This window comes from Crocodylus siamensis, chromosome 3, assembly GCF_052110815.1.
Source record: "Crocodylus siamensis isolate JL-2025a chromosome 3, ASM5211081v1, whole genome shotgun sequence".
NCBI lineage: Eukaryota > Metazoa > Chordata > Crocodylia > Crocodylidae > Crocodylus > Crocodylus siamensis.
In genome coordinates, this window is record NC_143397.1 from 171,773,231 (window position 1) to 171,788,476 (window position 15,246).

General features: G+C 42.8%; 1 protein-coding gene across 1 annotated transcript in view; it reads right to left on the minus strand.

Moving 5' to 3' along the window:
• The window catches only part of SMCHD1 (structural maintenance of chromosomes flexible hinge domain containing 1), a 143,319-nt gene that overhangs the window by 101,049 nt on the left and 27,024 nt on the right, over positions 1 to 15,246 (minus strand). The window contains exons 4-7 of the mRNA XM_090039751.1: positions 8,101 to 8,183; positions 7,872 to 8,002; positions 4,136 to 4,250; positions 3,863 to 3,982 (exon numbers count right to left, since the gene is read on the minus strand). Coding sequence (XP_089895877.1) covers positions 3,863 to 3,982; positions 4,136 to 4,250; positions 7,872 to 8,002; positions 8,101 to 8,183 — 449 coding nt within the window. The remainder of the gene's footprint in view (positions 1 to 3,862; positions 3,983 to 4,135; positions 4,251 to 7,871; positions 8,003 to 8,100; positions 8,184 to 15,246) is intronic.

Genomic DNA, 15,246 nt, shown 5'->3' on the forward strand with positions numbered 1-15,246 from the left:
GTGGGTGCAGGTCCCCCCTTGGAGTACATGAAGCAGCAGGGAACAGTCCCCCTACCCCATGCACAGGCCTGAGAGGCACAGGTCCCCTCTGCCCCCCAGGAGTGCATAGTTGAGAGGTTACCTGTCAGGCTCACAGGACACTCACTATTTGAGTCCCATGTTCCAAGTGCTTCAACAGTCAGCACCTGTACCATGACATCATACCATTTCTTCTCCACAGTATCAGCCTGTGGCCTGTACTTGATAGGCTTTTACTCTTGAGCTTAGAGAAAAGCCTGCCACCAGTTCTTGAACAGGATGATCAAGATGATCATCAGAAGCTTTACATTCTACTCATCTATCATCACAGTATCTGGATGCAGCTGCCTGTCACAGCCTGGGATCATGCAGTTCACAGCTACTGTCCCAACTGCTGTGGAGAAGGGTTTCACCAGCCAGTCCTGTTGCACAGGGCTTATAGTCATACAAGACATTGGGCAAGGTCTCACTCTGGTACCTGCATCTCCAGCACCTCCTATCATGTTATCCAAAGTGAATGGCACCATTGAGCAGGAGGCAGTTGAAACGGCCCCAGTGGATAAAGCACCAGTCCATGAAGTGCTTGCTGGCATCCAACTCCTTGCACTATGTCCAGCAGCAGTCAACGCACTGCATGGCATTGCAGACTCAGGTTTCACAGCAAGGAAAAGTCCCTGCTGTATTACCCCAATTCACCCCCCAGCAATTCACTCAGGAATCTGGCCAGGTCCTTATGGAATGGCAACCTGGCAATCCTCTTCTTGGTGATCTGTTTTAGGGTTCTGGTGTTGATGCTGCTCACCAGGTCATCAGGGCAGGTTAGGAGATGGAAGGCAAGGATAACTACTGTGACACTGCAGGTTTCCCCTGTAAGGGATGCTAGCACCCCACTGCCATATGTGCAGGACATCACTGACAGCCCATAGTGAAAGCCTCATCCAGTTCTTGACACGCTGCTTGATTTCATCTGCTTTCTTGAGAGGTATCTTGGGGACTTCTGAGTCTCTCAGGACAAACGAGATGCAGTGGATGAGGAAGGTGTTTAGGGCATTGATTTAGCTAGGGGGCCAGCAGGGAGAAGTCAACTTTGTGGGCATCTTGCAAGATCCCACAGATGGTCTCTTCTGGTATCTGATCTCAGTAGTTTGCAAGTGTGCCCAGGTAGAGCTAGCTCTCATCTCCTTCAGATGCCTCATGGGCTCACCCTGACTCTTGAGGGCAGTAACCAGGAGAGCATTTGTTTCCCGCTGTCCATATACTGGGAGGAATATCTGGAGATGCTAAAGTGGAGCCCCATCCACTGGATGTCTCCGAGCCAATATCCAGCATCCTCTGGAGTTGGTTGGGCTCACCGGGCAAGGAAGACTAGGTCTGAATAAGCCAGGATGTCAAGCTTCTTTTAACAAATAACATCTTTGAGGTTGGATCACCATTTTTGCAGCTCATTAATCGGGTGATACACTGTCTGAATGTATAGCATATTACAATTTAATTAAGTGATTAATATATTAAGCACAAGGTAAATGCAAAGTTTGCCACAGACCATAGTGTCAGAAAGGAATCAAGGAACCCAAGAGCAATCCTTACCTAATAAACTAAATTAATCAATTGTCAATGTGGACATTTGGACAGTCTACCAGGTTCTTTGCTCACCAGCAACTAACCTCCCACCTTGAAAAGCTGGTTGAAGCTGACCTGAACATCTCCATGCATATTTCCTCTGGCACTGAGAAATGAAATGATTTCTTTGAAGTGTGGTTGTAGGTAAGATAATAAGTAGAGTGGTTTGTCATCATCATCAGCACACTGCTGGCACATTAGCCTGTCATTAGATCAGTTACTGGATGGCTGAATGAAGATCGTTGAAAGGAAGCAGAGATGTAATTCTTGTGAGACTTCACTAGGGAAGAGGGTGGAAGGGTCTACCGACAGATATAGTTTCCCTTTGCTATTTTCGGTACTTCCCCATCAGGAAGGTTTTAAATATAGTTCCTAGAATTCCTGCATCTTTCAGGTGGAACTGGCACTCTCATGGTTGACTGTTGAATGCTAGGCTGCTCCAGGAAGATGACACCTGATGCAGGCCTGCCATCAATAGTAACATTAAAGCTCTTTGCCCCATATCCTAGCCTAATTGCATCAGTCCAAAATATTAAATTTTCATTTCTGATTTTCACTGCTCCACCCAAACTTCCTTTTATCCACTAGCTCCCCCTCCGATTCCAAGGTCCATCTATTTAAGTTTCATTGGTTTACATTCATTATTCTGAATATCTCATCTCCATACCCCGATTCTTTTATTTTATATCCAGCTGCCCTTCTACATCCCTGCTGAAGATCACAGCCAAGGGACCATATTGACTACACACGCACTCTAAATTCGTTCTCATTTAATTCTGATATCTTTTGCAAAAACTAACAGGATTATTTTTGTTTAATTTACTTGAATGTTGAACTGCTCACACCCACCTTTGATTTCATTTTTCTTCCCATTATTTACACATTTGAGCTGCTTACCCATAAACTTTGACTGTTTTGCCTCATTTTTCATGCTTGGACCACTCAAAGTTTTCTGCACATTACGTATTTTTTGTAATGTTTCTAATACTTCATTCTAAATTTGGTTACAACAATAATTTTCCAGTCTATTATTCCTAAACGACCCCCTGCTAAATGTTCACGATCTTGGGTCACCTGGTTCTCTAATTCTAATGGCTTCTGCATTAGTAAGTTGTCCATACTTTTGCTGCTCTTAACTTCCTTGGGCAGTCTGATAACTCTATCCTCTACTTTTGACTAAAATTTGCCTGCTTTTGTTTGCAACTCCCATCTCTTTATTGATGCTTCTCCACCATCAACTCACACATGTAAACACACACTGTGATACAAAACATCTCTCTTTCTGATAACTCATCCCCTGTGCATTGTCAGTAACTCAAGCTCAACATGGCCAAACTGGATTTTTTTCTTTTAGCTTTTTCCAATCTCCCTCTTCTCCATATCTGTCAAATATTTTCAGTCTTAGAATCTAAGGATGTCAAATCTTGCCAGTTCTTTACTTCCATTTTTTTGTTGTCATTTCCAAGATTGTCCCAATGTGTCCCTGCAATGTACAGCGTCCTGAATACATCTTTGGTCTCTATCCTCTTGCCAATAATTCTTATGTCTCTATCCTTAGGCCTTATTGTCTCCCATCTACTCTGGCACAAACTGTGCCCCTCCCCTGCCCAAAATGAATAATCAGGAAAGAGAAGTAGGATAAGACTACCCATCTACATTTATAGTCTTCTTTAACCCATTTCATCCACAATAAGCCATCAAATATTGGTTTTTTCCCCAATGGTATTTGCTTTTCCCATACATGCAACATATTGCAGGCATGTAGCTCTCTGTTATATATACAGGACACACAGAGGTACACACATAAAGGCATACGCATAGAGGTGCAGCTCTCTATTATATACTAGGTGCAGGAGGGAAAAATTTCTAGTTTAGACCTCAAAGTCTTGAAAAAGGGAATTATTTCCTGAATGCTGGATACAAAGTTAATGATAGTTTCAGTTCTTAGTAAGAAAATGCTAAAAGTACTTTCCTTGAGATGATACAAGTGACAAAGGAAACGTGCCATTTAATGTTGAATCAACTGTCTTTCAGGTTAAAAAAGGCAAAAGAATCATACATGAGTAATGCTTTATAAAATGCTATCATAAATTTCAAAATATTTCATAGTCCAGAACGTAACTGATGTTTGTGGGATTTACAGAGAAATTACTGAGGTACTAAATATAACACATTAGAGAAGAGATTCAACTAAAATTAAAACAAAGTATCAAGGGTATTTTACCTTTCTGTTTCTAATATATCCACTGTATATTGCTTCCCTGTTTTTCTCTTTCTTTTCAAAATCTTCTTTTGAAAGTACAAGCTCATGGACATCTTGAGAATCTGTGGGTTTGCTTATCATCTGTTAAGAAAAAGAATTTAAAATCAAGAATTTTGGAGCCCCAATTAACTAGTAGTAAAAAAAGCTCAATGATGGGTGGGGTAACAGCAAAATTGTATCAGCTAATGTGTAACATGATTTTAAAAATTAAAATCTTCAAATCATTCTACTTACTCTGGCAGACTGCCCAACGAAGAAAACTGCTTGTTTGCCTCCGACACCAAAATACGAGATGTCACTATTTAAACTGCGAGGTACTGGTGGGGGCCTCACATATCCTGAATGGTCACTGAAAGGAAAATTGGCTTTAATGATTTTGCCCCCAGCACTAATGCCATAAAAATAAATAAAATTTTGGTAAACATAACCTGGAATCACTTTTCTCCCACACAGGATTTTGAATTTAACAGATAATCTAACATTAAAATTAATATTCACAATCTAGTTTTATCAATATGTAAAAGGAAAAAGTGACAGAACACATTGCATCTTGACAAACAGCTGTGTAACTGAGTGGTCTCCAGTTCTTTTTCCCCTCAAAACACCCTTTATAAAAAACTTTTCCGCCCTTTTTGATGGATCATGTCTATCACGTAGTTTTGTTACATTTTAACTCTTATTTGATTTACCTTTTTCCTCATTACAATTTGCATCCTTTTCATGGATACACCACTAACTCCAAAGGAGAAAAGACTAGACATACCCAGTTTCCTTTTGTGCTAACCCTTCTTTTATAAGGAGACAAGGCATAATCTTAAACATTTCTCCCAAATGTCAGCTCCATGCAAAGAGATATGTGCTCAAAGATGTGTGCAACTGATACTATTGTGAAAGCCCTTATGCAAAAGTGTAAGGTGATAGGATAGTCGAAGATGTCGTGTTAATCCTATCCCAATTTCCTCTGACTACAGCCGCATCTTCAAACATGAAACTGGTATAAAGAAGAGCCAATCAGAAAACTAGTAAATTTTTTTCATAAAGCTACGTTCTTTTATAAAAATACCTTGGGGTTAGGAAGAAGGGAAAGGTTGCTGAACTTATTTTTTAAAAAAAACATGGCATGGCAGAAATGAATGCAAGTACCTTCAATACTTAAATATAACTTTAAGGATATGGAATTTAATGGATTAACGTCCCGATTTGGTGTGACAAATCCTCTCCACCTAAAATAAGCTGGAGCAATCCCAAATGGAAACCAAGAAATGAACTGTTACTGTATAATGTAATTCACAACTACATTGATTTCCTTGGGTTGAAAGTACAATCTTACCAAAGACATGTTCAATTCAGCATGCAGCTTAGAAGTGTTTATAGAGTCCTCTCCGATATATTAAACTCACATACTAACATCTGTGAGTAATAGCATCAATCCTGACTGGCTAAGAAACTTCATCCTATCCTAAAATCACCAGCTTTCTAGTTTTTATGTCACTTGCCACCTGTTGGTTGAACTACAACAATGCAATATACCCCAGGACAAAGTCTTTTGTATTTACAAAACACCAGTTCATGCAGACCAATGCAAGACATCTCTGCCAACACATCAGTTATCACAAGCGTATGAAACCCGTCTTCCACACTCCACACCGATTTCCCATAGAAAAAGCAAAGGTTTAGATTTCGATGTTCTAAGATGCACAGTGACCTGGGCTCAGAATACCTAGAAGATCAACTAGAAAATTTCCATACAGAAAATTGGAAATTGAAAATTTTTCTTTTGGAACAAAGAGATTTCTCTAATAAGGATAGATCACATCTGTATAAGTGGCAGAGATTTTGGGGGGGGCTGAGTCAAGACTGTGGTAGGAACTTCCCCAGAACCAAGAGCCCTCAAAATCCTTGTTCTAAGCACAAGATACAATTCTCTGACCATACCTTCCTTATAAAAAGGCAGCAGGGCAGGCTGGTACCTTAGAAATAAACTGGTTTAGAGAGGCATATGCTTTTATAGGCAGTAACCTACTTCATCAGACGCTATGACAAAGTACGCTGTTGCCTACAAAAGCTTAGGGCATCTCTAAACCAATTAGTTTTTAAGGTGCCACCCTTCTGCCTGACTTCAAACTGACTAAATAACCCCCCCCGGTTATAAAAATTAATACTTCAATTTAATTTTGTATTACATTTCCTAGCATACCCTCCGGTGACAGGAGTATCAATATTGGAGCCTTTTTGGGAGTGACTCCGCCCTCCTGTAATGGGTCAACCGCCTGCTTGCTCGCCTGCCATGCCTTGATCTTTATTTGATTAGAAGATGTTTGTAGTCAGCAGGAGGCTGCCCATTTTTCTGCACCCTGGTGATGGGGGCGCTACCTGCGGCTCCTTTTCCTCCCCTACACCGCAGCCCAAGCCTCGCAGATGGAGTTGACGTAGTTTAACCTGGGCCTTGTTGTTTTCTGGCCTTCCTCTTTACTCCCGGGGCTCCGCACTGCCCCCTCTTTCGCTAGCCCTGGGCCTCACTGCCCCCTTCTCTCCCTCACTCCGGGGGCTCCTCGCTGCCCCCTTCTATCTCCTGCTCTGGGGCTCCTCGCTGCCCCCTAGCTCCAGGGCTCCTTGCTGCCCCCTCTCAGAGATGGGGTAGTGCACCCCTAACTGCAGTGCCCTCACTGGCACTGGGGGGTCCCCACCACTGTGGAGTCTCTCTAAGGCTTCTCGCCCATGCCCACACTGGGCCCCTTCTCACACTGGGCTCCTTGCCCACACAACTCTGCCCCACTGAGGGGCCGGGGTCTATATAACCCCAAAATGCGGCACCTTCTCTGGTGCTGGGAGACCCCACGCTACTGTGGATCTCCTATGAGGCCTCCTCCACCCCTAATAGCCTCACCTGGTCCTCTGGTGAAAACAGTAAACATAAATCCTAAAGCCCCTGGGCTACAACATAAAAACTAGATCGTCCGGTCAAACAAAAATCTACTCCCTACTAGACAGCGAGGGAGCGGGGGAAGAAGGGCTCCACCAACCTCAGCAGTGACCAGGGGATGCTCTCATGGCCAGAGTCCTCCCCTCTGTCTGTCTGAGCTAAGTCCCTACTCCCCCGGCTGCTGGAGAGGGACTGCCTTCCTGGCTTCCTACCTGGGCTTAAGAAGGGATAAGCCCTGTCCCTTCCTGGTCAGCTGGTTTTACCAGTTGTCCCGGCAACCAGCACCAGTGCAGCCCTGGTGACTGGCAGCTGAGCCCCCCTCCCCTTCTGCCGCTAGGGGTCTGCCCAGAGCAATCTCCGCTCTCAGGCGCAGGGCACCTGAGTGCACTGCGACACCCCCACAAACAAACAAACAAACAAACAAACAACCTCCTGTTTTAGGAAAGGAAAATGAAGAAAAAAAGATTCTTCCAGAATCAAGGTTGAATGCTGACTACTAGGGATCCTATCTGTAGAAGCTGTGGCTGTGAGAAGGTTGACACTATGGCTCCACCCCCTCCTTCCCTAAGGAAGGAGGTCTCTCTCTCCACAGGTATACATGTAAAATTAATTAAATTCCTAAATAAAAGCATTCCCCTGCATATTTCTCTGACAAACAAGTGACAGATGTTAACCACTTACATAACAGATAAATGGAATCCATTCAGTTAATAGACAACGTGCCTGGTAAGAACCCATACAGGAAAGAATGCTATTAACTGGATTGACTAAAACAAGGCAGCCAGGGAAAGGTGAGAGTTCTCCCCCTTTTCCCTTCTGTGTGGTATTAATTTAGTTAGAAAATAGATATTTAGTTTTAACCTTTTGCAGTACCAGAGAATTAGGTGGATATTTGAGTATGTTTTTAGGGAATATGTATGGCCTATACCATGTCTGAAAAGAAAAAAGAAGTAAAATACCAGAACATGAACTTCTCAATCGTGTTTTGTAAATTCACAATCTGTAAACTTTTTCTATTTGTGAAATACAATGAAAAGGCTTTCTGACCTTTCAAAATCACCTTGTCTTGTAAATTTTGACAATCTATACACAGCCCAGTTGTTAAGCTGTTTAGAAGTCATTCCTCTTCCATTATCAATCACAGCAACAGCTGATTTTCCTTGGGAGTCATCAAATAACTGTTTGAGGGGTAAAAAAAACAAACAAAAACTCAAAAATAGAACATGTAAAAATATAATCAGAAAGAGTAGGATATCTTGCATATTATATATCTTACCAATTTTATCTGTATGCTCCGAATATCAGTATTTCGGGAAGTAGCTGACAAAGAATTGTCAATCAATTCAGCAAGGGCAAATGCTTTTTTTAAAAAGAGAGAGAGAGAGAGAGAGAAGTTACTAGTATTTTTTGTCCTCTAAAAGTAGCAGTTGAAAACTAGTGTTTTCTGGGCATGACTGAGTTTATTAAACTCTCTTGCTAAAGATGTAAAATGTATAGCTTTAACAGTGAAAATATTTGATCCACTATCCTCTAATTGAAGAGCCACTCGTGTGGCTTACTGATTGCAGAGAATCCTGATTACAGTATGAGCACCATGCACGTTTAGGAATACTGCTGAGTTATGTTTGCATTTATGTTATTTACCAGGAATCTGTTCTCCCATGTTCACTGGTGGAACACATCATGGCAGAGCTACTGCAACTAGGAAAGCATTTCAGATATGTGCATTAAAGTTGCCATGTTTAAAGAGATTTATACAAGACAAAAAGTTACCTAGTTTAACTAAGGCCACATAGGAATGTGAAGAAAACTGCAGGAGCACAGTGATATTTCTGGCAAATGCAATGAAATTTAGACAGGGACAAACAATCCAAAGTACTCTGTTACAACTTCACTAGATTCTAACCAACATTAAAATCTGTGGACATAACCAAGTAATAGAAAGCAGCTGTTCAGTATGCAGCAACAGTTGTAATAGCCAAAAAATTCTGGTGCCTAAAGAAATGGATAAATAATTGAGTTCTATCGTGTACCCTAACCCAGATTAAGTGTAGGTAATCTACGCTCAAGAGAGAATCACAAAAGAGATGACTGGACTATGGTGAAGTATAATATTAAGAAAACTGGAAAAATGTTTTCTTCTAGGAGTCTGAAGAGTGTTAGACTGTTTACCTTAACGAAGATGGCACACGCATGCAAACTCAGAATCGTTTGACTATTTATGGCTGTGGTAACACATGTACTCTGCCTTTTCCTGGTTGCCCATGAAGATGGGGAGACCGAAACCTTTCTTAGTATTTCTGAAGATGTGAAGCCCATGACTGCTGTTGACACACAACAGAGGGCCTCTCATTGGACCTGCAATGCCTAAAACACTTCAAGGAATGAAATTACTCCATGGCAAGCAACCATTTTTCTTTCAAGTGTATGTTAGCATGGATGCAGATGCAGGTATCTGGCAAGCTACATCCTCCCAAGAATGGTGCAAATGATGAACAATTGGTTGCATCTGTCTTGAAGTTCCAGTATTACTCTCTCAAAGTTCACAGCTAACCTAACAGTGGAGTTCAGAGCTTGATGAAACTGAGTGCATGGCTTTTTGGCACCTGCTTTGCAGATTTCAGATACACGTAGGTTTTAGAAGTTAGCCACAGTGTGGAGAAGTACACCTGCTAGCTGGCAACAGAGTAAGCCTCAAAGTGTTATCCCATTTCAGAAGCCTTTATAGTAAAATAGAATGGCCTTAAAGTGGCCTGCTATAACCAGGAATCTGTACGGTAACGGTATACATTATTTGATTCTGTTAATATATGACAAGTGCACTCAGGGCCTCCCCTTTTGCACAACGCTGTTTTTAAAACACAGTTCATGGTTAATTTAAATGCAACTCAGACCACACAAACACCTTGGGAATGACTTTTCATTCCAGCAAGACCATCTTGCTTTTTCAGTAGTATGTGGGAAATCTGCCATTAATGCCTGAAGTTTGCTCACTCTCCTGGTGAAAGTGATGGTGTCACAAATGGGCTCTTGGCTTGAGGTTCAACATTTGTACTGTCTCTAAAAGTCAGAAGAAAGCTCAAACACAGGTTGTGGAAAGGGCAAGCTCTGAGCTCTTCAGACTGAAGCCAGGTTCTCACATAATAGCACCCTGTGGTTCTCACTATAGGTCTCAGAAGCAAGCCCCAAGTGGCTCAACTCCTGTGAGTGGGGGAGTCACCTCTCTAATGAAGGAGTACAACTGGATGTAACATACACTACGTGGGCAGGCTCTCTAAAATAAAACATTTATTTGTTAACTGCAACAGAGGACAAAGTCTTCATGTCAGAATGCCTAGGCAAAACCTAAACAGACTCCATGAAAACCAGACTACATCCATCCACCTCTGCCTGTCCGTAAGGGCCTCTTTAGAGTTGAAACTCTAAGACTTTCCAAGACAGTTTCTCAAACAAGAAGAAAGCCTTCTTCATCCCCTCCTGGCATCAGTCCTCCAGCTGCTGACCTAAACTGAACAGCACTAACATGCATCTTCCATATGCAAACTGATCCACTGTGTTCTTAAATGGCATTCTCTACTAGCTAAAACAGCTGTGTTCGAATCCATCATTTCACCACTACCATAGTCCTGGTGAAATGTAATCCTTTGTTTTTTGAGCTATAAGACAGGCAGCTTCCCTAGAGCAGCTACTATGCTAGCAGAAGGCCTGTAATGCAGACAAGCACCAACTTTCAGGACAATTCTAGTAAACAAGTGGACACTAAAGCACCTAGAAATGTTGACCTTTTGATGAGATATAGGTTTCCAGAGCAACATGAAGTGATGCATTCAACTCATGCTAATGTCAGCAGAATAATAATAATGCCAGAGAGATGAATGCAGACTAAAACAGGAGTTTTAAAATATGTGAATCACTCCCTTAATTCTGGGTGGTGTTCTGTTATCCAGTGTCCATGTCTGTAAGCTGGACAGGGACAATGAGGGCATATGGCAACTCTTCACCCCTGTGTGCTTGATAGACGCTTCCTTGGTGTTGGTTTTCAGCTACCCACAAAAAGGTGTTAGACATTCCCAAATACTGGCTCCCAGAGAACAGAGAGGGGAAAAGAGTTCAGACACCTACTGGGGGAAACTGTTCTCCAGCACACACACAGAAGATGAGAAGGAAGTTGGACCCAATCAATCCTCCATCTGGATGCTGGCTCACAAATGATCCAGCATGTGATCCCTACCCTGATCTTGACACAACCATAATATCCTGGATGGCTGTTATGCACAACACCCCTTTCTTGACATTGAACTAGTGGGTGAAAGGTGACAGCGTTACATGGACATGACATGGCATTAGAACCCTGTTGCTCGCATGTTTTTCAGGGAAGCAGAGCAAATTAAAACACCTGAGGCTTCTGCTAGTCTGAAGACTGACATATAGTGTCATGTTTGTATGAAAAGATGCATGAATTAGAAACACAAGGGAAATTTACATCAAAGCTCACGGTATTCATCAGTGACTCAGCATGAGGTATTTGTTGTCTGGTGGAGAATAAACAGGATACATCTTGACCCTACCCTTCCAACATCATTTTGTAGGATGGGTTAAGTGAGAGTTTCTCACAGTTTAGTTGGGTGGCTAACATGAAGCGCAAAAAACACTCCTTCCACTTTTTTTTTTTTTTTAGACTAGCAACAAAAGTACTAATTTTACAAATGAAAACAAACACTAGCAGGTCACACTGTCCTGTAGCAGAAGACTGAATCAAGTGCTAGGAGGGGACAGAAGAAATGTTGCGGCTACTTCCCTCTCTAGCCCTTTGCATGGAAACACAAAGGGTCACAAGGTTCATGACTGTCCTAAGAAAATCTTTTGAATAGCAGTATCTAATATCATACAAACACCTCCCCCCCCTTCACCCCTATAGTAAATCCATGCTTAGACACACTCAAGGAGAAATTTCATTTAACTGAAAGAAAGCACGTGTAAAACTGGCACAAGAAATTCTTTTACACCATGTACAACCAACCTGTGAAACTCACTGCCACAACGTAAAAGACTTTAGCATAGTTCAATTAAAAATGTGGACATATATTTGAATAATGTAAATCAAAATTACTATAATTACTCAAATAAAAGACTGCCCTTAATAGAAGATAAGCCTCCATAATCAGATTCTATATTTATAAATTTTGCATATTTGTTACAATTTTCCAGGCATATAATCTAATTATTGGAGGTTTGCCTTGACTATGTCCCTTTCCCATTGCTACAGCAGAGAAAAGAAGTCTGAAGGGTTAGATGGCCCCCTTACTCTCTGTTCCTCCAACATCTTCCCCATTCTTACTATCAGACCCTGCTCTTCCGGAGCACATGGAAGTGAGGGGCAGATCTGAAAACATCACCCTGGAAATAAACAGACCTGCAGTAATTTATTTAGTCAAGAATTGACACACTTGGTTTTTTTTTTAAACTGCTCCAACTTTTAGCACAAGTACTCCATAAACACACTTTTAAGCAGTACTTTTGTACATACTTGCATATAGTTAAACTATGCATTATTTTACTCCAAAGCCAAAAAGCTCATGGTTTACCATATAGCTCACAAGGCTGACCCCAGGAGAGTCAGTGTTTCAAGCCATGGTGACACCATAGCTCGGTACAGCTCGGTTTGTGTGTGTACTCCAGACAGCCCATTACAACTGGGGTACTGAGGAGGGGACTGAACACAATGAGCATTACCATAAGTCTGGCCCTTCCAGTGCTAGCCTGATTTTGTAGTACCTCAGTGCCAGTTCCCTGCAGAGGAAATACCCACCCATGGTTTTAGGGTGGGTTTTTTTCTTGGTTTTTGGGATTTTTGGGGGTTTTTTTTTTAATTAAACAACCACACCAAAACCCCCCCCAAAACAAAACAGGTTCCCATCAGTGTGTTTGCTCAATACGGGTTATGTGTTTTAAAGTTATGGTGTATTGGCTGCATTTAATCAACTTCATAGTTGGCTTCCATTAAAGTAGATTCTCCTTTTGGCAGCAGCTTAATAATAAACAATGTATTTGGTGAGGTCTCCTTGTATACAAATGTCTGTCTGGCCCCAACCTGATCCAGTAGCAGTAGCAGTGCAGCCAGACAGGGCTCAGCCAGAGCTGCAGCTGCTATCAGTTTTGGCAGGAGCTAGACTCTGTGCCCCCAGGCTAGCGTGGGGGAAAAGCTTTCCGAAGCAAGGGCAAGTAGCAGAGAGGAGCAAAAGCTACAGCGGTTGGAGAGGGTGTGAGGCCCATGGCTATAGGGGTGGGGCAGGCAGCAGCTGCAGCTCTGTCCACAGCCCTTGATTCCACGATGAGGCTCCTTTTTACCCTTGTTAAGTGAGAGAGAAAATTTTATCTTGGAATTGAGTAAATATGGTAGTTATTGGAGGGTTATCTTCAATTTCTCTCCCCTGCTGCTGTGGCAGGGAGCAGAGCATAAGGGGGGCAGTGGCTAGAAAAGCAGCAGTGACAGGGGACAGGCAGCCTGTCCCCCATGCCCAACACAGGCACTGGGGGAAGGAAAGGGCAAATCTCCTTTACTGCTGCTGTCCCCAGCTGACTTGGGCCCAGGAGGAGCCCCAGAGCAGTGGAGTTCCTGCCTTATGCTGCAGAAAGCCTGGCCTGACTAGCAATGGCAGCAGCTGTGCACAGATCCCTTCTTCCAGCACTTGTCCAACTCCCCACCCCCCTTTTTTTTATTGCAGCATGCAGATCATCGCTATCCCTGGCCAGATGAGTTTCCCTGCACAGATGCTCCCTGCAATGTAGGCCAGGAACAGGTCTTGGGCTACTTCCCCCCCATGCCTGTCAGCTACAGATATTAGCAGCATGTAACCTCCTGTGCTTGTCTTTTGCTGCCTGACAAGACTTCTCGCCCAGAGAGGGTATGCTTGTTCCTTGGGACATAGGCAGCTTGCCAGTTTGTGCGTCTGCATGAGCACTATAAGTTTTCCACTGCCATGCCTTTGGTGTTATAAAAAAAGAGAGAGGCTGATCTTCAATGCCTTATACAGCTTTCACACAGACACTGCAACCCCCGCATCTCAGGGCTCTGCCTCCCCTACACCCCGCCTGGAACCTCCCAGAAGACGAGCACAGGTAAAAAATGTTCAGACAATTTCCTGAAGTCTTTGTCCAGCATTGAAGATAAAGGAAACAAAACTCTCTGCACCAGCGTATCTCCTTAGCTCAGGAAGTAAAAGTCCATATCAAAATACATTCTGTATACTGAGACTAGGGGGAAGTTGGCTCCTCTTCCCCTTTGCTTAGCTCCAGTACTCACAACTTCTCTATCTTGCCTGCAGGTTGTTCTGATCTGCCTCTATGTCATCGATGCGGAAAACCAGTTCGCACCTTCTGGTAAGTTACTCTGCTCCTCCGAGCTGGCTTCAATAAGTGCCGCTTGCTGCCACGGTTCCCACCATTTGCCCCTGCACAGGCAAACCCTCAGGCATGCGGCTGCTGCTGGACTGCCACAGACACTATTGGCCCTCCCACCGATTTATTCCAGATGAATTTTAAGCTCTGCTGCTGCGTTCCATCAGGACCAGTGAGTCTTTATAAGCTGAGCCTGACCTGGGGCCACAGTCCTCTGGTGCACCTGCCATACTTCCAGGTCACAATCTAGCAGCCTTGGCCTTACTGCATGTGCAGCCAAATCGAGCTGTGCTGCCAAACAGTGGCATACAGGTTCTTCCTTCCTGCACCTGCTCCTGGCCAGTAGGCAGGATAGGGGGAGGGTAGGGAAGCCAGGCTAGGAGTAGGCCCTGGAAGGAGAAGCCCAAGCAGTGCCGCTGCTGTCCCTCACTGAGCTGGCCTCCCTACACCACTGCTTCCCGGTTTAGGAAGAAACTCTGTCACAGAAAAAGTAATTACTTATGGGAGGGTTCTATCACCTTCCACGAAAACATTTGGGATCAATCACTGCTGGAGGCAGGACTACCATGAATTAAGCTTTATCCTCTTATATATATCCCTACTATAACAAAAATCATTGATACAATTAACCTATAAAAGCTCTGGAAAGGGCAGATAAATGGCAACTCAAAATACTGTGGGTTACTGTTGTTTACAAGTAGGTAGAAAGAAATAAAAGTAGTTGAGTTACTTTGCAATGCAGAATTCTCTGTTCAAGGTAAAGTGTACATATATTTCTAGAAAGTTCTATGAATGCTGCTGTATGTTATGTCATGCACTCCCCAGCAAGTAGCAATCTAAACATAATTTAGAAAAGCTAGACATTATAAGTACTGAAAAAGTTAAACTTCAGTAACATTTAATAAGTCTGGGACAGAGATCAATTTCCACCTTGAAATGCAATAATCAGAAAAGGTAACACCTAGTTACTGTACAAATAAAAGTCATCATCTACAATTTTTATTCCTGTCAACCTTGTAGAAGC